The sequence below is a fragment of the Schistocerca piceifrons genome, chromosome 8 (assembly GCF_021461385.2).
Source record: "Schistocerca piceifrons isolate TAMUIC-IGC-003096 chromosome 8, iqSchPice1.1, whole genome shotgun sequence".
NCBI lineage: Eukaryota > Metazoa > Arthropoda > Insecta > Orthoptera > Acrididae > Schistocerca > Schistocerca piceifrons.
Window position 1 is genome coordinate 152605710 of NC_060145.1, and position 25479 is coordinate 152631188.

The window sequence follows — 25479 nt, forward strand, 5'->3', positions numbered from 1 at the left end:
TATTTCCTGGGAATAAAGATATTCTTCTGGACGAGAAAACAGAAAATTAAAAGGAATCGGACTGCTTTTATTCTCCCAAGCTAAACAAACCATTGAAAAGATTTATGTATATACTTATTTATTTCCTATTTAGCCCGAACAGTGTCTTAAAAACGTCTTCTCACATCTCTCCAGGAACAATTCCCACAAAACGTTACGTAATAGTCACAGCAATAATAATTTGATTATTAATAAAACTAATAATTGGTAATAACAACAACAGTAACACTAATAATGATGATAAAATAACCAAGACATTAAGAATGCTATTGGTTAGGTATTATAGTCCATAACAAACGCAACAATAATAATTTATGTAGTTAATAAAAGTAAAAATTGTCAATAACATTAAAAATAATGACACTAATAATAATAAAATATTCTAGACATTAAAAATGATACTGATTAGTTTAGAAATTTTGATACCTTGTTCAGTATTAGAAGAAGTGGTAAGAGGAATGAAAGGGAAGAGTATTAAATCGAAAGTGACGATGGCTGTTAGGAAAGGAGATTATTTCAATAACAGCGTAGACAAGAGGAGGGAAGAGTGAGCTGCAGATAAGTTTGTGGAAGAGATTGATATTGTGATATAGGGTGGGCCGTTAACTGTCTTTTGAAGTTTGAAGAGTTTTTAATTTCTCCAATATTTTGAGCCAGATTGTTCCAAAGTCCGGTTCCTGATACAGAAAATTATTTAGCGAGCAAGGCAGCGTTCTGCAGTGGTACATAGTGAAATAGTGAATTTTACTCTGTTGAGAACGAATGTTTCCTCTCTGTTATTCAGATAGTAGTGTAAAGGTAGAAAATAAATAAGAAGGAGTGCAATGATTGAGATGTCGATAGAGCAAACACAAGCTATGATAATCTCTACACTTGTTGGCACGCAGCCACGGCTACTGTCGATAATTGTTCATAGGCAAAAGTGATGAGGTCAAAATAGTAAATGTAACGTGCACAAGCTTTCATCGCCACACCCACACAGTGTGAACTCCCGTACAAAAGACAACGGAGAATAGTATCACCACAATCTAGGATGGGGGAGTACTCGCGACTCTACGAGTTACTCTTTAAGCTCGAGAGGAAATACTTTTTTATATTTCTGTAGTGACTGAAGTGATGCTGACACCTTCTTACAGACTATATTCGTGTGTTTAGTCCAGTCTACACGATGGTGGTCCAGACGTATCTCCATATTCTTTACAGAAGAAACGTTTACTTCTGGCCTGTTAGGGATTAAGGTTAGAAGAAAATCTCTAATCGAGGGGTAATAAGTCTTTTTTTTTTTTTTTTGAGCGAGTAAGACTGCTTATGTCTTAGGTTCAAACCCGTGTTCTTCACTCACTATGATGAAGCAAGTAAGACAGCATTTAAGTGCTAGATGACTGTATGAGGGTTTGTCGGGATTAAAATTATGTGTAGCTGAAGGTCGTCAGGGTATAAATGATATGTGCAACGGGAGATAATAGTCGACACATCATTAACTTATAATGAGAAAAGTAATGGACCAAGTACTGTTCCTTGTGGGATCCCTCCTACTACGTTCCTCCACTGTGACCTCTTCGTTCCGATTATTACACACTGTTGGCGGCATGTAAGGTGCGAGTGGAACCATTGTACAGTACTCAAAGGAAGGTGTTGGCCTTTGAGTTCAGCAAGTAGAATATCAAAGTCGGCAGTATCGAAAGCTTTGCTGTAATCCCAAAAGCACAAAACAGTTGCCTCTTGTTTTTCCATAGATTGTCAGTCACTTTGATAAGAACAGTCACCATGCTGTGATTTTTCCAGGAAGCAGATTGGTATTCATCCAGAAGCTTACTTGAGTGAAGTAATTTGTAAACTGATCGAAAAGGATGTATTCTGAAGTGTTAGATAAAGATGGGGGAATGCAAATGGGCTGTAGTCAGAGGGCTCTTCGGCAGATTCCTTTTTGAGTAGTGGTTTTTTGGGCCCCTCCTTCCAGGCTATTGAGAAGATGCTAGAAGTCAGAGAATGGTTAAAAGTATCCGTTGTTATGGGCAGAAATGGAACGACCAAGAAATTGATCATTTGCATTGCTGTGTTGTCGATTACTGCAACGGCCGAACGAAATAGCGCAACTGGCTCCCGATTCTGTTAAGGCTTGCCGGCTGATGACACTTTTCGTTTGTACTAACCACTGAGAATTGGAGAGAATCGATGGTTTGGATCCTTGTGCATTGGTCAAATAGAGATTCAAACTAAACTCCGTCCGAACAGGCCTAGGAAGGCCCAACGGTACCGACCGGACGCCGTGTCATCCTCAGCCCACAGGCGTCACTGGATGCGAAAATGGAGGGCCTTGTGGTCAGCTCTCCCACCTGTGTGTCAATTTACGAGTCCGGAGCCGCTACTTCTCAATCAAGTTGCTGCTAAGTTTGCCTCACATTGGCTGAGTGCACCCCGCTTGCCAGCAGCGATCGGCAGACCGGATGGTCACTCATCCAAGTGCTAGCTCCCCCCGACAGCGCTTAACAGATGTGATCTGACTGGAACCGGTGTTTCATCACTGCGGCAAGGCCTTTGGCAAATAGAGATGCAGCCGTGGCGAAATACTCATTTAGATGTTCAATAGGAATTAGAGATTCTGCTGCAGTTTTGGGCTGGCTTATGACTAATACTACAATGATAGCCATAAGGCCCGTTGGGCCCTACACAGTACCGGAAGTTATTGTTTCGAGTACGATCAAGCTAGCACGCAAAAGCAGCAGATACCCGACGTACCATCGCAAGAGAAAACGAACAGTGTCACTGCTATATGCATCGCAGCATGCAATTTTGCTGATTGAAATGTAGCAGGGGTACTGGGACATTTCAACAGATGAATGAAGGAGTAATCGAAAAGCTTAATAGGCCTGTTCAAGGTGCGGCTACAAGACAGGAAAGAAAGCATACTGCCAGAATGTAATGCCCCAGGTGAGCTTCCCCAAGTGCCAATATAAACTAATGCGCAAAAACTAAAGGCCGAAGATAACTTTCACATGTAACCTAGCTTGATGAAACTTGGACCATAAATACAAAGAACTGCCCCATTATACACCGAAGAACCAAAGAACTGATACACCTGCCTAATATCGTGTACGGCCCCCGCGATTATCCAACACAACTTGGCACTGACTCGTCTAATGTCTGAAGTAGTGCTGGAGGGAATTGACAACTTCTGTCACGCTGAAGGATTCTCTTCAATCGCCTTTGGTTCAGTTCTTGAACCATCTTCTACCGGCAGCAGCGATGTCGGAGATTTGATGTTTTACAAGATTCCTGACTCTTCCCAGTCTCATAGGATTTTCTTGGGTCAGAAATGGGCGGTTTGGGCAATAAGTAGTATAAGTTTGCGAGCCTCTTGTCGACCCTAGTCCATTATTCTGAGATTGGCCTCTCAATATATGTATATATATTCTAAACTGTTGTTTCTTGTTGACAGTATCAGCTTATTCCCAAGAATCAGCAGTTTTTACTCAGCTAATACTAGGCAGAAATCCAATGTGCATTTGGATCACACTTCCTTGACTCTAGTGCACAAAGGTGTGCAGTATACTGCTGCATTGATTTTCATTAAGCTACCACAAGAACTCAAAAATCTTATCAGTAATCCACGCGCTTTCAGATCGAAACTGAAGAGTTTTCTCATGGGTCACTCCTTCTATTCTGTCGAGTAGTTTCTTGAAAAATTAATGTGACTCCTGTGTTATATTGTTGATTGCGTTAACATAAACTTATGGCTTGTCTTTTTTGGTTTCATAAGCATTTTATTTTATCTGTTATTACTTTTACGTTGTAATATCATGTTCTGACACACTCCATGTCCTTGGAGATTTGCTCCTGAATTTGTTCCTTCACAACTAAACGTGTAAAATAAATAAAAAATACCCTTTCTTGCGACAGTATATGAAAATAAACTATATATTATGACAAAATACCAATAACTGCCGTTCAGAATAAAACTTGCACCTTGAAGAGGGCTACCAAACTTGATCTGGGGCTTGGCCCTCTGCTGTTCTTCTGAGGTCTTGGCTGGTTCAAATGGCTCTGAGCACTATGGGACTTAACATCTCAGGTCATCAGTCCCCTAGAACTTATAACTACTTAAACCTAACTAACCTAAGGACATCACACACATCCATGCCCGAGGCAGGATTCGAACCTGCGACCGTAGTGGTCGCGCGGTTCCAGACTGAAGTGCCTAGAACCGCTCGGCCACAAGCGGCCGGCCTTCTCAGATCTTCTAGAAGCCTATTAAAAATGGAACATGCAACCATGGTGAGTTGGTCTGTTCTCCTGTACGGTGCTTAGCGCAAGTAATTTTTACTGTTGTCATTGGTGACGTAAATGCTGAAGATGGAAATGGAAATGAACGTTTGGCGTCATTGGTCAGGAGGCCCCTTCGGGGCAGGGCCGGCCGCCTTGCTGCAGGTCTTATTACATTCGACGCCACATTGGACAACCGGCGCGCCGGATGGGGATGAAATGATGATGAAGACAACACAACACCAAGTCCCTGAGCTGAGAAAATCCCCGACCTAGCCGGGAATCAAACCCGGGCCCGTAGGACGGCAATCCGTCACGCTGACCACTCAGCTATCGGGGTAGACAATGATGAAGATGTTTTGCCTGAGTGAACTTTTTTAACCCCAAACCCAGCGAGAAAGTGAATGACAGGGGCAGTAGAATTGCGAGATCCTTAAAGAACGGTTTCAGCGGTACTTCCTGCGCTAAATTCTTCGTGAATGCATAGTGTAGCCCAAAGCTGATAGAAATACGTTAAAAATTTAGCGGACAGATAGAGTAGAAAATGGTGAGCGGGTAGATAGAACAGACGAGGAAGAAGTGTATAACTGGTTACGAGAGGGAACAAGGTATACTCATCGCATACTTATTGTTCTATAGATGGACTATTCATTATGTTGGACATGACAAAATATAAAATACGAGTTACAGAAATGATTTATCTATTTACAATGGGTTATTCTAAATTTAACCCAAGACTCATCAAAAACACAACAGACTTACTTATGACCAGTGACAGCTACGTGGAAACATGGACACTAATGAATTTGTTTTAAAGAAAGCTACAGGCACTCTTACCTAACAAATCAGACTGCGGAAACCATTTGCTCAGATGTACATTCGGTGGTTTACCAGGCATCGTGTCATTCTCCCACTTCCAGAGGACGAGTTGTTTCAGCCTGGAGAACGCGCCTATAAAGGCCTGGAGCTTCTCCTCGGGAAAATCTGAGCTCTTTACAGCAGAACCCATACTGAAAAATATGATGCCGTCCTCTGCGGCGTCCATTAGTTTCTTCAGATCCTTCAAAACACAACGAAGCAGTTAAATCAACACCGTGGTAATTAAAGTGCAGATACTCGCAGAGGTCCAGTTTGGACTGTAATTACAGTATGGCAGCGAAACTTCGTATATATGCCAATGCGTTAATAAGAAAAAAACCTAGTTCCAATTTTGGTCACTAGTTGCGATTTGCAACTTGGCACAGTACAGTACCTCGTCGACGTCTCCGGTGCTCGTTTTGAACAAGCTGTGTAGGTGGTAGCTAATAATAAAACTAACGTTATGCCTTTCTCACTTGGTTGACTTTTCCTGACCACGTCCCGTTCCTAATACGTTACAAATTACGGAAAAATTTCTATACGTGAATCTTCCTGGCAGATTAAAGCTACGTGCTGAACCGAGACTCGAACTCGGTACCTTGGCGTATCATTCTGGGTTCCTATACGTCTTTCGTGCATTCAAAGCGCCACTTTGCAACTGGAGGCCAAAAGTCGAATTATATTTTTTAACGTAAATCGGTTCCGCGTTAACGCGTTATAATATCTACCAAGTTCCGCTTCCGTACGATAATCATAGTTCATACTGGACTTCTATGAATACTTGCAATTTAATTATAATCAGCAACTATACAGACATGTAAAAACGTAGATTTAAGTTGAAAAGGAAAGATTTCAATTAGATAAAATGGTTTACATAAAACATTCTGGAATCGAAAGGATATGGTCGAATAAGAAACAAAAATATTCACAATTGTAAGTAAAGAGTCGGGCAATGGTGTCTTCTACGGCGCGGGAATGAATGAAGCAGACATATGAAAAGCACTGTTCTGACGTTCTTGTGTCCACATGCGAGGCGCATGAGAGACTATGGTTAGATTAATGTTGTTTAACTCAGCCAGTACGATATGGTTTTTATAACGAACTTATAAAATGTATGGAACTTGAAATATCTACTGCAGCTAAGATCTTTGGTAACCTAGGAGACAGTTGCTGGGAACTGTACTCTTGACAGTATATAATTTATTATTATTATTCGTTCTCGCGTGCATGGGGTGAGACAGTAAATTTTTGATGGTTACAGAATTTGTGGTACCTGATACGGAAATCAGTGTGAAATATGAGATTAATGGAAACTATGAGCACAGGAAGGCAAATGCATTGAAAAAGAGAATATTCATCGGTTCGTGGATGACCGACATTCTACCAGTGGGTTCCAAAAACACCGCGCGCGAAAATGCGATTTTTTAGAGGGTTATATGTCGGATTCTATTCATCGTAGAGATATGAGATCAAGTGTTTTGGATAGCTCTTGGCGTAACGAACATTTGTATACCTATCGGAAAAAAGGCAAGCTTTATCTATCCTATAGTACTGGGTCAAAATTTAAATATTACACACTTTCTTCAACCCATGCAAGTTCAACAAAACGATTGGTTCTTTAGCATTAGGTGTGGTCCAGGCTGAACCTTAGGCGGCTTATGCAAGCACCGTTTGCTCCTCACAAAACTCCGAAACATCGTAATACCTGGGTGCGCAAGTACCAACCATGGTGATGGTAACTTCTATAATTTCTATTCATGGCAGATTGTGGGAACTTCTACCGTATGTTCTTAACATGATATTCTCGGGAAACTTCGAAAATTTTATAGGTATCATTATTCGTTACCGAAATCCGGAGGTTCGAAGTTACCGTACATGTCCATTTAAAATATGCACTAATTTAAGGATGTCTAAATGTAGTTCCATCTGATGTAGTGAACACATTATAGTGGTTCTAGGGTCATCGCAGGCGATCTGAGGTCAACAAACTGTGTTTTTAGTCAGCATTTTTCCACCAATAAAACTCTACGTGATGTCTCTGTAATACAAATATGCTCGAAGTGGTACTGCAGTAAGAAATGGACAAAAAAAGGTATTAACATGCCTGGAAGGACCTTAAAATGACTATTACAAGTTATTTAAAATTGGAAAGACTGCAAATTCAATAAAGCCGGGAGTTTTGAATGACTTGTGATGTATGAGCATCCAGAAAAAAAGTGTAAAGCAGACGATTTAGCGCTGATCCTCAATTATGCGTGCTTATTTGTTGTTTACATGTGTTAAATGAGTCGAAGTATATAAATGATCTATCTGAAGTCCACTCACCTAAAGTAGAGAAAAGGAGGGAACCAGCGGAAAAATGCTCTTGTTGGAGCAGAAAATGGGCGTTTATGTTCCTCTTTCAAAGACTCTGACAGAAAAGTAGGGAACTAATTGCCTTAGCCCTCATTACGCCTTTCTTAACAAAAATTTTAGCAGGTTAACATATTCCCACTTTTTCGTGTAGTAAGAGCCTAGGAGAGAGACAGTGATGTTGGAAGAGAGAGGAGTCATCTAACTCCGCGAATGCGGGCTGGTTCCCCTTATTCCGCCTCAGTTACACTGTGTCGGCGATTGCGGCGCAAACACCGTTTCCACGTACGCGTACACCATAATTATTCTACCACGCAAACATTTGGAGTTACACTCGTCTGGTATGAGACGTTCTTCAGTGTGTGTGTGGGGGGGTGGGGGGGTGGGGGTTCTACTGGGGGCTGAACCACACAATAACACTGGGTTCGGTTTGGGGCGGCAGTGGGGTGGGTGGACTGCTGTGGCCCGTTGTGGGGTTGTGAATCACTGAGGGCTCTGGCGGGACGAGTGGGAGTGAAAGAGAAAGGAGACAGTTACGTTGGGAGACAGAAAGTGGCAATGAAAGAGAATGAGAGATGGATGAAAGCAGTAGTGAGAGAGGAGACAGTGGCAGTGGGATATAACGTAAATCGTTGGGAGAAGAATGAAACTTTGGGAGAGAGACATAGACAGTAACAGTGAACGGATGACACTAAGTATGAAGGCTTAACTACAAAGACAGGCAGGGTAAAAGGATTTAGACTGTTTCATGTTATAAGAATACGAATATGTTCCCACACCAAATTTTTTGGTGAAGGAGATGGAATAAGGACTGAGGCAGCTGGATCCCCACTTTTCTGTCAAAGTTTTAAAAGAAGAACATGTTCGTCTTTTTTGTGCTCCAACAGGAACATAAATCCGCTGATCAGTAATGAGACCTACATTTAAGAATCACAGGTGAATAATAATAAAACGTAATTGTCATACTCGACGTGTCTACTAAATTTCCACTGTTATCAAGATCAATCTAGAATGACATTAACGAGTTATTCAATACAGATAGTTCTCACATTATTGGCTATAATCACAGGTTGTAACCTTCCTATGTTTATTCGCATATACGTTTTACCCTCCCACCACTATTTACTTATAATGAAATCATTCTAGCACTGAATCGGCTGAAATCGGTACAGGTCGGACTTTGGAGCACAAGTATTTTGTGTCTGGTTGCTGCCAAAACAGTCGTTTTGTGTGTTTTGTGCGATCTATGTATTCTACAGGCATTACGAAGTTATTATAATGCCGTGCTGTGACTAACTAGTAAGCACAAGTGTAGTGTCAGCATTTCGTGAGGAAAGTGCAGCACCCTCTGCCCCCCACTCCCCTCTTCACATCTTCGCCTTTCCCTCGAAACTGTCAGTGTGTTGGGCTTTGGTGGGAGGAGCTTGTTACCTCCACTCTCCCCCCGTCCCGTAAGAAATCGACCATGACATAGTGAACAAACTGTAAATAAAATGCGATTACTCTAATCTTTTGACTGGTAATGCCCTTGAAATATTCTACAAGAGGTTGGATGAAGTTTACAACATTTGAAATAAAAGGGACATGCCGTTTCTGTTTGAATCAGCGTGAATGATTAATATGGTATAGAATACATGGATAAGTTACTTCTCATTACTCGGTATTTTCATTTGTATCGTTAGGAAACCAAACTGGGTAAATTCAATACTGACTCAGCGTTGGTATTTAAAAATATTGATTTATAGCTTAATTCGTTCCAATTTTCTGGTACTGTTAGAGAATTTAAATTTATCTCAGTCCTGTTACTTGAAATCGACACGTATGGAACCAATTTTGTAGAGAAGTGAGACCTAAAATCGAATGTGCATGATATTTCTAACATTAAAGACGTATTAACTGAACGAGGAACTAGATATTACAAAGCACTCTGCGTGCTAAGTGCCACCATTTGCCGAACGTTGACTAAAACTGTACGCAGAAAATATTTCAATGTACATTGCTTAGGAATAATAGCAGGACGTTACATTCACATTCGTGAGGTTTGATGAAACTTGGAGTCAATTTCCTGTCCATGAGTTCAAGAAGTAATCATAAGCGTAAACAAAAGCTTGAGAATTTACCAAAGAGACGAAGACAGTTTTGTCGAAATTCTCAGGTCGTAATCCTGTCAAACTACTCGGACGAAGACAGGATCATAAATGACACATACAGAGTGCAGGGTGAGGCAGCAAAGACACTCTACCCAAAATATGCCCAGAACAATTAAATACTCGCACATTGGAGTGCGGGTTTCACTAAGGTATAGCAAACAACGTAGCGAATTTGTTAACGTACGCTGGTTTAGTTTTAATTTATAGCTCAAAAACTATGAAACAGACTATTTTTAAAGAGGAACAATGTACTTTTCCTCGTGGCATTGGAAAGAGCCTACGAAGAGCACTTCAAAGTACTTCATAAAACTATTGCTAGCATATATCTTGAGGAGAACAGATTACACGTTGTGCAGCTGTTATCGTGGAAGAGTTTAAGTGTAACACCTGCTATGTATAACCACTGCAAAGTTTCTGAAATGTATTATTGATTTACAACTGTACCCCTATGTCATTGAGTGGCAACTCGATTTTTCTAAATGGTGTTTTGAGATAGGTTAGATATAAGCACTAAAGACATAATTTAAATTATAACTATAGGCACATAGTGTTTTTTTGGATCACCAATCTTCTGTTCGATGTGGCCCATCACGAATTTCTCGCTGGCGTCAACCTCTTCATCTCAGAGTTCCTAAGTCCCTCAAGTGCTATGGAAGTTATTCCCTGATGTCTTAATAGATGTTCTATCATCTTGCCCCTTCTTCTTGTCAACGTTTTCCATGAGTTCGTCTCCTTACCGATTCCGAGGAAAAATTCTCATCTTTATCATCAGTACATCATTTTTCACCAAGTTTTATTTAGTACTACATTCTCTTCTTTTCCGGTTTTCAGACAGTCCATAATTTGCTTCCACAAATAGAGGCCGATATCTGAGATCAATAGACTTCATTTAGAAAGGAACTGCTTTTAAGTCCTCCTTCCTTCTGTCACGTTTTATTTTGGTTCCATGTTAGCAGAATTCTTTCAGTTCATCCACCTCGTAGTCACAAATATTGATGTTGAGTTTTTTTACTAATCTCATTTCTACTACTCTTCACTACGTACGTCTCTCCTCGGTTAACTCTCAATCTGAAGAACAGATTCTTACTCGACTGTTTATTCTATTCAACAGATTTCGTTAACTTCTTCATTATCACTCAACATAGTAATGTCATCACTGGTTTTTATCATTTATATCATTCCATCCTGAATTCTAATCCCGTTTCCGAAGCTTTCTGTTATTTCATGATAGCTTCCTCGTTGCAAGGAACTGAACAATAGGGGCGAAAGACTGCCTTACACTGCCAACCACTTCGTTCTAGGCCTTCCATTCTCACTGTTCCCTCTTGGTTTCCCCATCTGTCCCTATGTCTTACACCTGTTTCCCTAGAGTTTTAACCATCCTGCACTATTGTACATTCAACGATTTTTCTAGTTCGGCAAATCCTATAAAGTTCTATCAGTTTTCTTAAATCTTTTTTCTTTTATCAAGGAAACCTTAGAACAGCCTCTGTGGTGCTTTTACCTTTCCTAAAGCCTAAGTAATCGTCTAAGAGGTCCACAATTTTCTTTTTCTTTCTTCTGTGTGTTATTCTTGTAAACAACTTCGACGCAAGTGCTGCTGAGCTGGTTGTATGATTTTTTCCCCACTTATCTGCCCATGTTGTCTTCTCGATTATGTGGATGATATTTTTCCAAAAGTCTGATGACATGCTTCATACATACTGCACACCAATCGTCGTTTGGTTGCCACTTCCACCAACAATTTAAAAAATCTAAGAGGTCCACAATTTTCTTTTTCTTTCTTCTGTGTGTTATTCTTGTAAACAACTTCGACGCAAGTGCTGCTGAGCTGGTTGTATGATTTTTTCCCCACTTATCTGCCCATGTTGTCTTCTCGATTATGTGGATGATATTTTTCCAAAAGTCTGATGACATGCTTCATACATACTGCACACCAATCGTCGTTTGGTTGCCACTTCCACCAACAATTTAAAAAATTCGGAAGGAATGTTATTTATGCCTTTTGCCTTATTTGATATTCCAAAGCTCTGTTAAGTGTTTGTAATAATAGATCGTCGACGTCCTCCAAACTGATTCCAACTTCTCTTCTACCACGACATCAGATAGGTCCTGTCCCTCATAGAGGCCTTAGTTCTACTGTATACCCTGCGTTGAACAGTGGAAATTCACTAGCATGGCATAGGACTTGGTGAGTTGCCTATTCCAAAGTGCGTTCGTCCATGACACATAGGTCCCATCCCAGGGTTCATAGCGCAGGAGACCATCAGTTACAATTCGCGGTCACATTTGGTGTTTCTGCCGAGTAAAGTAGCAGTGCCACTGCCCAGGCTGTTAGTCCAGTGCTAGTGCCATTACTACTGCAGGATGGGGATGTACTTTTTTAGCTGGACGATGCAGGTCCACATACAGCTGCTACCAAGCAACCTGCTAGCCCTGGTGTACAAAAACTGCCCTAGCGAGGTAGAATACCAGATCTCTTACCAACTATAGACATGATGAATCGGGATCCTACTCTTTCTCCAAGGGTTGCAAGAACAATGCCGAATTGCAACAAAAAGCGCAAGATACTTGAGACAGTCTACTATAGGATGCCATTCGGGATCTTTATGATCGTTTTCATGCGAGAATACGTGCCTGCGTTGCGCCATAGGAGGAGGGGAGGGGGGACAGGGTACACTGTGTACTGATGCAACTGTTTGGACGTTCTTAACTGTGGCATGTGGGTTTCATTTGGTCTGAATACACTAATACAATGATGAACTGCATCTCGCCTCTCTTGTCAATAAAGTGATCCTGTCGCTGAGAGTGTTGCATCCTCTGGCAGTGTTGTTGCAGAACCATAACATTTTTGGCTGCTTTTCGGTGGTTCTATGTAAAAATACAACTATATATGCTGACGGGAAAATATTAGTACTCCTGGAAAGACGTCGATTCGCATCCAATGACGACGTATACCACATGGGTGATAATAGATGTACCAATAATGTTGTCAACGTCTTCCACCATTAGATAACGTAGCGAAATCAGAACGCCATCTGTATCTGTCTGTCGATGAGCAATGCTCACAGCCAAGAGTGGTGCAACGAAGGTGGTATCAGTGGTCGCGTGAACATTCTCACACCTGTAGACGAAGTTCTTGACGTCAACATAGCAGAGACGCTCGCAAGGATTGTAGTATTGTAAGGAAATCAGTGGCATATCGTACAGCTACCAAAGTGCGGATAAGAGGGCTTGTGAACCTAGACAACATGAACTGTTGCGAACGGGTTATTACCAGTGGGACTACGGGATCGCACACCTGTCGCCCGTCTTCTACTCACGCCACAGCATCGACGTGAACGGCTCGATCATTATGGAGATGGAATGGCGAGCTGCAATCTTCAGCGATGAAAGCAGATTCTGCCTGCACGCAAGTGACGGTCGTTTGAGCGCACAGCGTACACCTGGTGAGCGCTGTCTCGTAGAGTTCATTCGTCCAACACACGCTGGACCCACCCCAGGCCATTGGGCTTGCGGTGCAATAAGCCACAAGTCTCGTTCACCTTTGGTGTTTCCGGAGGTGACCCTAACCAGCGTTCGGCACGTGCAGAATGTTACTAGACCCTTTCTTTTTCCGTTCTTGCAGCAGGAAGGTGATGTGTTATTTTAATATGATACTGCTCGCACAAACACTGCCTGTGCAACTCTACGTGCTTTGCAACTACTTCACTGGCCAGCACGATCTTCGGACTTGTCTCCAATCGAACACGTGTGAGATAAGAGGGGCGTTTGAAAAGTCCGTGCAAAAATAAAAACTATTTACTTGTTTGGGGTAAACCTTTTTTATTTTTCGACATAGTCTCCTTTTTGAACTATGCAATTCGTCCAACGTTGTTATGATTTGTTGATTCCTTCCGAATAATAGGAATTGCACAAGTCTGCAAAGTAGCTATTACTTGCTGCAATCACTTCCTCGCTTGAATAAAATCTTTGTCCCGCCAGCCATTTTTCAAATTGAGGAACAAAGAGTCGTCCGAGGGAGCCAAGTCTGGATAATAGGGGTAATGTGAAACGAGTTGAAATCCTATTTCCATTAATTTTGCGACCACAATGATGAGGTGTGTGCTGGTAGATTGTCGTGATGGAAAAGGACCTTTTTTTTCGGTCCAAACGCTGGTGTTTTTCTTGCAGCTCTGTTTTCAAACGGTCCAATAACAATGAATAATATGCACCTGTAATAGTTTTAGACTTTTCCAGATAGTAGAATAGGATTATCCCTTGTAAATTCCAAAAAACAGTCGCCATAACCTTTCCAGTCCAAGGAATGGTCTTCGCCTTTTTTGGTGCAGATTCTCCCTTGGTAACCCATTGTTTAGATTGCTGTTTGGTCTCAGGAATATAGTAATGTATCCATGTTTCATCCACAATGACGAAACGACGCTTAAGGTCCTGTGTATTCTTCCTCAACAGCTGCAAAACATCCATGTAACACTTCACACGATTTCGTTTTTGGTCAAACGTGAGCAATCGCGGAACTCATCTTGCGGATAGCTTTCTCATGTCCAAATGTTTATGCAAAATATTATGTACCCGTTCATTCGAGATGCCCACAGCACTGCCAATCTCACACACCTTAACTCTTCTGTCATCCATCACCATATCATGGATTTTATCAATGATTTCTGGAGTCGTAGCTTCCACAGGCAATCAAGAACGTTCAGCATCACTTGTGCCTATATGGCCACTCTAAAAATTTTGAAACCACTTATAAACTATTCTAATCGAAAGTACAGAGTCACCGTAATGTTTATCAAGCTTCTCTTTTGTCTCCTGAGGCGTTTTGCCTTTCATAAAGTAATGTCTAATCACCACACGAAATTCTTTTTCGTCCATTTTTTGCCAATCACTCGACTTCCTTGATTCACACGAATGCCAAAAACATAAAATAGACCATTATGGCTGAAATTTCGTGTGCGTTCTTTCCAAAGATGCTACTAACTAAACATGACCTCGATATGCGCCGATGGTGTCATCTTTCGGACTTTGCACGGACTTTTCAAACGCCCCTCGTATGATGGGGCGAGAAGTGAGTGACTCCTGACGCTCAACAATCAACAACTCTTCCAGAACCGCGTGAACAGGTCGAGCAGCCGTATTCCAGGACAGTATTTGCCAAATGTCAGAGAAATGGGCACATCATTATAACTGATCGGGAACTATGGCATCATGCACGCTGCACCACTTCACCGGAAGCTAGGCAGCTTGAATTTCGAGGCAGCCGTGTCGTTTGAGCGACAGAGGGCGTCTTTGACGCGAGTGTGAGTGTAAGCAGGACGCACGTTGGACAGTGAGTCTCCTGGATCTGGATGTGGCAGTAAACAGTGGACGGACGACGGTCCGATATTGCTGCCGGAGAGAGCAACGGCCTTCCAGAGGGTGATACACTGGAAGTTTCGCCGACTGTGGTGGAGATTATTCTTCTACATGGCCACGTCAAAAGAAGTGCGGAGGACACTGCTAGCTACTAGTGAGGAACCTTATGGGTGTCGTCCTGAAACTGATCTAAAATGTTAATTTTCAATTTATTTATTATTTATTAGTAAAACTCTTTAACAATATGTTCTCAAAGTTTCAATAATGAAATCGCACCCGTAGTGTGGCAAAAAAAAAAAAAAAAAAAAAAAAGACCCTTGTGTAAGTGACTCGACATTCCTGCCACGCCCAATTTTTGAAGCAACAATATAAGCATGGTGAAAAATGACTCCGTGTACTACTTTCAAATAAAATTACCCGGTGTACATTTAGAAGGCTGTGATGTACATTCTTTGGTTTTATAGATCATCTGTGACTCTCTTCCGTACCATAGAACAATAACAAACCAGCTACTTTGTCGATGAAGAAGCAGTTCTGTTTTTGCCTTGTCTTACTGTCGGACTGTAAGCAGAACTACAACTTATGATAGGAAATTGCGCTCAAGACACCTTGAGAAAAATAGATTTACAGTGCCTCTCAGAAGCTGCAAAGCCAGTTGAAGACCTGGTAAAGGAAAGAAGGCAGAGAACAAGAAACCAGAAGAAAAGCCTTGAACGGGAAGAGGATCCTGAGTACAAACATGAAGCTTTATGAAGAGGTAACATAAGAAAAAACATCAGGTTGAACTTTATATTGCATTTCCTAAAAATTATGCTTTTTAAAGTTTATGTACCTTTCTCTCAGAATTTATGACGGCTACAACTATGAAATTTTGTACACTTATACCTATAAACACAATAAATGTTGCCTCAACAGTAAATTTTGAAATTTTGAGTGTAAGCTGAGATATGGAACAGACTTCTTGGAATTCTGTATGAATTTTATATTATACTTACAGAACTATAATTAAAAAATTATTAAAATTTTCATATTGTATATAACCAAATTTCCTCTCGAGAGAAGCTTACCATATGCAAATAGATTACTCGAAGAAAGTTTTGTAGAAATCTCTTGAATAGTTTCTGAGAAAAAGGTACATATATTGTTTTTTGAAAATAAAATTTTTAAATTCCATAAAAAATTAAATGTATATAATCCACAGAACTTAACAGCACATGTGTTAATTTCATGTAAAACATGGTAGAAAATTTCATTGCCATGTCTTAAAAATTGTGGATTTGGCACATGTTTTAAACAGTGTACGTTTTTCATGAACGTCCCCCGTTAAGGAGAACTTTCTGTAAGCAGGTGCTGACGGCACATCTGAGTTTGTATAACAGTACGTTCATTGATCATTTTTGAGGTCAAATTGCATTGATGTAATTTTAGCGTAAGTTTTAAAATTTAGGCCCTTCCTCATAGCCTGTAAAAAACTGTTGTTAAAATTTGACAGTTGTGGACAACCCCGGCGCGAGTTGTTTGCTTAAAGTGGCAGCTGTGCCCAACAGCATTAGTTTTTTTTTTTTAATTGTGACCACTGGATCAAAATTTAGGCAATGAGCCAAGAAGGATCCCGTTAGTTTCTTTGTTCTAATAAATATGGTTACAAAAAACTCGCTTAATCAACCAGCCCTTCCACTCTCCTGTCGCTGTTTTACAGGGACGGCACCCCTAAATACGAGTATATTCTTGTTCCTTCTGGACCGTCTTTGTTACTTTGCCCTGTATTCAGTTCAAGGATGGTCAAAACAAAACAAGAAGAACAATCAGCGTCACTAGTAGCGACTGAGAGCGACAGTGTGTTGTGGTCTCTAATATAAAAGGCAGTGTCACGAGTGCCTGACTCGGTCACAGACTTGTCATTCCCCAGGCCAAACCATTAACGACAGAATTTGACATTTGGATACTTATACTGTAAGCAACGTTTAAGAAGGGAATGTTCGAACTTACATTCCTAAGGGGGGTGAATTAGGGGACGAAAATCTTTTTGAAAATATGTCACTGTTAGGCAAATTTGAAGCTAGAACAACGAAATTTTGGAATTTGGCTTCTCGGTCGATCTAAAATTATAAGTGTTCCAGAATTTTTGGGATTTCAACCAGTACTGGAGTAAAATAGTGGGTGAAATGTTTTTTGAGAATAAGTCATTATTACAAATCTACTACAGCATTTTCAAAACTATCTAGGAACATTGGTACAGGGTGGCGCAGATGGATCGGGTGGTTTTGAAGTGGACTGTACGTCTGGAGGGGGGGAGCCAGGTGTTCGGCGACTTCGTCCTGTGGTGGGGGGGGGGGGGGGGGGGGACGGGAAGTTTCAGTTGCAGGCTGGCAGTCAGTCGCGATGGCTACGTGGTCCGTTGAGCATCGTGTTTTCGCAGTGGAAGAGTTCATACGCAATAACGAGTCAATTGTTGCTGTGACGCGTGCCTTTCGCCGGCGTTTCAACATCCCACCTCGCGGTAGTGTTCCTAAGCGAGATACGATATTGAGTTGGGTGCATAATTTCCGCACTACTGGTTCATGTGCTCCAAAATGGACGCCTAGACCGCCAACAATAACACCGCCTGAGAACGTGGAGCGTGTGAGACGCGATGTCACTGCGAGCCCACGTCGATCAACGAGACGTCGTGCTCAAGCTCTTGGAATGTCACGTCGGAGCCTTCAAAGGATTCTTAACGAAGAACTGAAATTCCACCCCTATAAAATCCTGTTGGTACAGAAGATTCTCCCAACAGACCATCTTCAAAGGATGTTGGAGTTATTGGAAGATGTAAACCTGATTATCATGATGTCTGACGAGGCTCACTTTCACATTAACGGATACGTAAACAAGCAAAATTGCCGTTACTGGGCCGACACTAACCCAAGAGATCTACACCAACGGCCTCTCCATAGTGACAAAGTGACGGTTTGGTGTGGGGTTTCTAAGGTAGGGATAATTGGTCCTTACTTTTTTGAAAATGAAAGGGAGCAGGCGGTTACTGTTAATTCGCAGCGTTATGTGAACATGATTGAAGATTTTCTTCTCCCACAACTTGAAGAGAACAATTACGACATGGGCAATATGTGGTTCCAACAAGACGGGGCAACTGCACATACCGCTAGGATATCAATGCAAGCTGTACGCGCTCTGTTCCCTGGCCGTTTGATTTCCCGTAATGGAGATGTCCATTGGCCCCCTCGCTCGCCGGACCTCACGGTATGTGACTTTTTCTTATGGGGCTATTTAAAAGCAAGGGTCTACATGAACAAACCCCGGACCATTCAGGAGTTGAAGGCAGCAATTCACACCGAAATCACATCAATTCCTGGTGATGTGCTTGAGCGGGCAATGCGGAACGTTAAGGACCGACTCCAAGAATGCGTCGCTCGAGAAGCAGGGCATTTGATGGATGTAATTTTTAAAAACTAACATTACTATTTTTTTGTTAATAAACTTCCATTGTAACTACACGTTTTGCACTTTATTTCAATCCAATACCTTTACAATTGACAGTTTGACAAGTATTTTAAAACCACCCGATCCATCTGCGCCACCCTGTATTTGACTTCTCGGTTAGAAAAAAGTATACGAGTTACAGTGTTTTTGGAAATTCAACCTCCTAAGGAAGTGAAATGAAGGATGAAAAGCTTCATGAATTTATTTTATTATCAAAGCATTTAAAGGCTACAGGAACGAAAATTTGTATTTGACTTCTCTGCTAGAAATAAAAATGCAACCCCTATAGACGTGAAACCGAGGACGAAAATTTGTAAAAAAATATTTCGTAGCATTAAAAAAAAATGTTAAGGCTAAATCTGTGAAAATTGGTATATCACTTCTCGCTTAAACATAAAGAAATATATGTTAGGGGGTGAAAATTTCTATGGAAATATACCTAGACGAACGCAAAGACATGATTTAAAACACCTTGGACTCCAGTTATCAGAACAGCTTTTTGTTCAGAAGTACATTCGGAAAAGACCATGCTTCTATGACCTTAATTAGCAACAAAAATTTATATTGCGCAGCAATTTGTGAACAACATAAAAATGCGATTAAAGAAAAACGAAAAATATCTGTGCAAATCACACAGCAAACGCGAGCCAAACCGCGGGCACTAAGTCAGTCGTAAGTAAACGTCGATAGACTGAATTAACCTGAGGCTACAGTATCAAGTGAACACCTGCAATAACCGTTCGTATTTTGTCCATGGGTACTTTCTTAATAGTGAAGATCGAAACGAGGTTTTTCTCTGATAATGGACGTCGTGAGTTTTTGTCATATATTAGTAAATAGTATTGATCATATGTTCTGAAACAGTATACTGTATTGAAAATCCTGAACAGATTATGACCATTGTTCAGTTACAAGCAATTACTGTTTTTAGTGTACTCTAAAACAATGTACTACAAATTCCGATAACTGTTTAATCCTTCTAATACTTAGGAAAAGCATAAGCTTACCTTTGGTAGCGCCTGTGGTTGTTGGATATGCATTCCTCCGGTCTCAATCACGTTGGGCACATGGGGTCGAGGGTAACTGAAGCTGACGTGACTCTGAAGGATCACCAGAGACGTGTTGGTCAGCAAGGTTGATACACTTGGCATCGTTGGATCATTGAAATACTTGTGAACGATTTTATCAAGTTTCGGATGGTACCAATGACGGTAAATGCATCTTGCGTACGTCACTAACAAAGCGTTCTTTAGTCGTTGCCAGAAGGTCATCTGGTCTGTATACTCAAACATAGTGTCAGGAACATATGATGGCATATATGGGTCGCCAACTACATCGGTTGTCATGGGAAATCCACCAAAAGAAGATAGAGCAACCACAGGAACATTGAATTTGTGAGAGTAGGCTATTAGGCATTCATTCATGAAGAATTCCATGAGAAGGAGGTCGAATTTCCTTCCTTTTGTGTGTATCAGATTTTGGAAGACTTCATGCTGCAAGTATTTCTCACACATCTCTGAACCCATGTAGCTCAAGAAGGTATATATCACCCAACCGTTTATCATGGCACTTTGTGTCTGGAATGCATTTCGATTCCCATCTGAAAAAGAAAAAAAAATTTATCGTGTGAATGGGTACAAGTTTCACAAAGCACAAATGCCTTCATGCAATGCTATTTCACTCAGCAACATACTCTCTATAACTGCAGCTCACATGTCTCACAAACTTACTGGAGAAATTGTTGGAATAAATTAAACTCCTTCAAATATATTGATTTAGAATAGATATTTCAGATACAGAAAAACGCCTAAGGACGTTCGTTTATGTCGCACAACTTCTGCTTGGCGTTGAGATTTTTCCCGTCAGTGTAATTGAATGTGTGTTTGAAGGTACTATGTGTTCGTTTCATTGGCCCAACACTCATGCAAGAGAACTTGTTAGACGTGGTTACCTTTGGTTACTGCCACAGGACCTATCAAAAATTGGTCAAATGGTTCTGAGCACTATGGGACTTAGCATCTGAGGTCATCAGTCCCCTAGAACTTAGAACTACTTAAACCTAACTAATCTAAGGACATCACACACAACCATGCCCGAGGCAGGATTCGAACCTGTGACCGTAGCAGTCACCCGGTTCCGGACTGAAGCTCCTAGAACCGCTCGGCCACCGCGGCCGGCCAGGACCTATCAGGTTTGCTTGAGAATGTACCCCTTCAGCAACGAATGTTTGCTGCTGGTGTATGACGACATTTAATGTGCCAAAACATACCAAGATGGGTAGCTAGAGCAGGCAGTGTACTCTGGCCGCCAAGATCACTTCACCATAGTGTCTTGGATAGCACTCGCGTTGATATGGTAAAAAAACTGGAGAAGTGAATCGTGTAGTATTGTGAAGCTCTGCGAAATGTATTCCTAAGTCAGTCCAGAGACGAGCGCAGTACTGCATCCAACTAAGAAGGCAACACGTGGAACGCATTCTTAAACAGGCGCCAAATTTAAAAGAACGTAAAATCCCAAAGACCGGAGAAGTTTTACGGAAGTTCGAAATTTCGCGCGAACTTCAAGTGGAGATTCTTCTGATAGTTTCCACAATGAAATTCTGTCTCGATATCTGACAGATAATTCACAGACGTTCTGGTCTCATGTAAAGTAAACCTGTGTCAAGACGCAATCAATACCTTCATTGCGCGATAACAATGGTCATGTTATTGATGACAGTGCCACTAAAGCAGAGTTGCGAAATCCGGTTTCCCGAAATTCCTTCACGAAAGAACTCGATGTAAATATTCCATAATTCTAATCAAAATCACCTGCAACTATGTAATTTAGATGTAGATATCCTCGGTCTAGCGAAGCAGCTTCAGACACTTACGAAAGGCAAGGATTCCGGTCTACATTGTAAACCAGTCACGTTCCTTTCGGAGTATATTGATAAAATAGCGCCATACTTAGCAATCACATACAGCTGCTCGCTCGTAGAAATATGTGTGCCCAAAGACTGGAACGTTGCTCAACTGACACCAGTACCCAAGAAAGGAAATAGGAGTAACCTACTGAATTACCCGTTTCACTAAGATCGATCTGCAGTAGGAGTTTGGAACAAATAGTGTGATTGAACATTATGAACCATCTCGAAGAAAACGATATATTGACAAGTAGCCAACACGAATTCAGACAATATAATTCTTGGGAAACTTAACCAGGTCTTTATTCTTACGAAGTAATGAGTGCTACGAGAGGGGATGTCAAGTGATTCCATGTTTTTAGATTTCCAGAAGGGTTTTGACACCGTTACACACAAGCGACATCTAATTAAGTTGCGTACCTGTGGAGTGTCGTCTCACTTGTGTGACTGGATTCGTGATTTCCTGCCAGAAAGGTCACAGTTCGTAACTGTTGACCTAAAGTCATCGAGTAGAACAGAGGTAATATCTGGCGTTCCCCAAGGAAGTGTTGTAGGCCCTCTGCTGCCCCTGATCCACCTAAACAATTTAGGACACAATCTGAGCAGTCCTCTTAGATTGTTTGCAGATAATGCTGCCATTTACCGTCACTTAAAGTCATCCCACCATAAAAACGAACTACAGAATTATTTAGATACCATACCTGTATGGTGCAAAAACTGGCAATAGACTATAAATCATGAAAAGTATGAATTCAGCCACAAGATAACTAAAAAGAATCGGCTAAATATCAGTTTCACGACAAAAGACAAAAATATAAAGGCTGTAAATTCACCTAAATACGTAGGGATAAGGATTACGAATACTTAAATTGCAACAATCACATAGATGTTATGTGGAAAGCAAACCTTAGGCCGTGTTTTATTTGCAGAACACTTAGAAAATGTAACAGGTCTACTACGCTTTTCCGTACTCTTCCGGAGTACTGCTGTGCTGTGTCGGATCCGCATCAGATAGGATTGACGGAGGACATCGAAAAAGAGTTCAAAGAAGGCCAGCTCTTTTGTATTATCGCGACATAAGGAAGAGAGTGCACGGATTAGGGTGATAGCCCTTAAAGAAAGGCGTTTTTCGCAGCGGCAGGACCTTCTCTTGATGTTTCAATCATCAACTTCCTCTTTGTGAAAATATTTTGTTGGCGCCCACAGACATAGAGAGATACGATTGTCATAATAAAATAAGAAAAATCAGAGCTCGCACGGAAAGATTGAAGTGTTCGTTTGTCCATCGCTCTGTCGAGAGACGAACGCTAGAGAAGTAGATGCTTAAAGGTCGTTCGATGAATTCTCTTGCAGGCAATTAATTGTGAACTTCAGAATAATTATGTACATGTAGATGTAGAGTGTACAATAAATTGTACCATGTAACGTGCTGAAGCAGTACTGTATTTATAGTTGAGGTAGGACTTGAGTGAAATTTTAAACTAATCAAATGGCAGCTTAATCGAAAAGTGTATATTTACAATATAACTGTATCACCTATGATAATATTTAATGAAGTGAGGGGAAACTCTTAAGCACACAGTCGAAATTATCTCGCAAACGACCCTTTGCATACACATGTTTATTGGAACGTTGTTGCTTTCGTTACCGTATAATTTCACCTGTCATTCTGCTGCAGAGTGAAAATACATTCTGTTAAAAATTCTCTAAATTGTGCCTAGTCATTTCTCCGCAACATACTTCCTTCCAGGAATGTTAGTCTCAAAAGGTATGCAGATACCCGGTGCTACCCTATATAGTGTGGTAAGAAACAGTCTGAGAAGGTTGTAAGGGTGTTGCAAGGTAGGTTGTGCTGAGAAATACCCGCTAAGAAAAAAATTCGATGCGTTGCGCCGTTTCCGAGCTAATATGCAGAGAAGCTGGTCAAAAAGGCCGTTGGGCCCCCAAATTCGAATGCCCGCCAGATACACACACACACACCAAAAAATTTTGCATCACCCCGGTTCCCAGAACTCCTGAAGATAGACCTAGACTGTGGATACTGTATCACAGACACAGTCCCTTTGACTCTTCACAGATGTCACTAAACCCGCTCAAAGACGTTAACAACCATGCACGAGCAACGTCTATTAGACGGAGGGGGTCCGACAGCTGATCAATTCCAGGCATTCCACCAGGAAGGAGGTACACGGCTCGTGTTGTCTGTAGTTCAACCATGCCTAGACGGTCAGTACCGCGGTTCGATCGCGTCCGCATTGTTACTTCCTGCGAGAAAGGACTCTCAACAAGGAACATGTCCAGGCGTCTCGGAGTGAACCAAACTGATGTTGTTCGGACATGAAGGAGATACAGAGAGACAGGAACTGTTGGTGACATGCCTCGCTCAGGCCGCTGAAGGGCTGCTGCAGTGAATGACCGCTACCTACGGTTTATGGCTTGCAGAAACCCTAACAGCAACGCCACCATGTGGAATAATGCTCTTCGCGCAGCCGCAGGACGTCGTGTTATGACTCAAACTGTGCGTAACAGGCTGCACGATGCGTAACTTCACCCCGACGTCCATGGCGAGGTCCATCTTTGCAATCACGACACCATGCATGCCTTCAACCAGACAATCGTTGCAGACGTGTTTGGAGGCAACCCAGTCAGGCTGAACGCCTTAGACACACTGTCCAGCGAGTGCAGCAAGGTGGAGGTTCGCTGCTGTTTCGGGGTGGCGTTACGTGGGGCCGACATACGCTGCTGGTGGAGGAAGCCGTAACGGTTGTACGATACGTGAATGCCATCCTCCGACCGGTAGTGCAACCACATCGACAGCATTTAGGCGAGGCAGTCGTCTTCATGGACGACAATTCGCGGCCTCATTGTGCTCATCTTGTGAATTACTTCCTTCAGGATAACGACATCGCTTAAGTAGAGTGGCCAGCATGTTCTCCAGAAATGAACTCCATCAAACATGCCTGGGATAGATTGAAAAGAGCTGTTTATGGACAATTTCACTCACCAGCCACCCTGAGGGATCTAGGCCGAATCGCCGTTGAGGAGTGGGACAATCTGGACCAACACTGCCTTAATAAACTTGTGGATAGTATGCCACGACGAATACGGGCAAGCATCATTGCAAGAGGACGTGCTACTGTGTATTAGAGAAACCGGTATGTACTGCAATCTGGACCACCGCCTCTGAAGGTCTCGCTGTATGGGGGTACAACATGCAATTTGTGGTTTTGATGAGCAATAAGAATGCCGGAGATGATGTTTATTTTGATCTCTGTTCCAATTTTCTGTACAGGTTACGGAACTCTCGGCACCGAAGTGATGTAAAACTTTTTTTGATGTGCGTAATTAACATCAGTTGTTCTCATAGCGTGGAAACATAGATAATAGCACACGAGACTGCTCACGCTTTCAGTCCACTACTTCCGTCCCATATCCTATTTTTGTATAGCTCTCTCGTTTCAGTGTTGGGCACCAAACGAAAGGTGCGTTTGGCGACATCGTCTCTGGCGGGACGTTTGAGTTTGCGTGTGCAGCGATCTAATTGGCTAAGTTCAATACTAATCAACTCGGAAGCGGTGCAACTTATCGAATTTTTTCCTTAACATTTATTTTTCAGTACGGCACAAAAGACTGCTACTGACCACCCTCTATGGAGCAATCATAGAAGCGAACATGATCAGGGACACTAATAATCAGATAGGCTTCCGGACGGAATGTTATTAGGGGAAAAATGTACAACACATTACAAATACGTCTAATTTTCGCAATTAGGGATACTCAGAATTAACTGTAGTATCTGCGATAAATTTTACATAGGAAAAAGTTTACGTAACTTTTAAGGTCCGAGAGAGAGAGAACACCCAAAATGCGACGTGAGAACAACACGTGTGTCTTTAACACTCATCTACGCTCTTGTGTTTTACACTCGGGCGTTTCGTATGATTAGTATTTTCCATTTTGTTCACAGCGTGTTACGTTATACTGTTAACACGTTTAAGACTAACGAATGTAGCGTCAGAAACGAACGTGACTGTGTTTTTCTCCCTTTTTATTTTTGTGTAACGTGCTGGATAGTCT

At 41.6% G+C, this 25479-nt stretch overlaps 2 protein-coding genes across 2 annotated transcripts in view; both read right to left on the reverse strand.

Moving 5' to 3' along the window:
- LOC124711901 (UDP-glycosyltransferase UGT5-like) overlaps positions 1-19664 on the reverse strand; it is a 40152-nt gene extending 20488 nt beyond the window's left edge. The window contains exons 1-2 of the mRNA XM_047242151.1: positions 19505-19664; positions 5140-5362 (exon numbers count right to left, since the gene is read on the reverse strand). Of these exons, the coding sequence (XP_047098107.1) occupies positions 5140-5362; positions 19505-19648 (367 nt within the window). The 5' untranslated portion in view covers positions 19649-19664. The remainder of the gene's footprint in view (positions 1-5139; positions 5363-19504) is intronic.
- LOC124712147 (UDP-glycosyltransferase UGT4-like) overlaps positions 19656-25479 on the reverse strand; it is a 46225-nt gene continuing 40401 nt past the window's right edge. The window contains exons 3-4 of the mRNA XM_047242444.1: positions 19717-20097; positions 19656-19666 (exon numbers count right to left, since the gene is read on the reverse strand). Coding sequence (XP_047098400.1) covers positions 19656-19666; positions 19717-20097 — 392 coding nt within the window. The remainder of the gene's footprint in view (positions 19667-19716; positions 20098-25479) is intronic.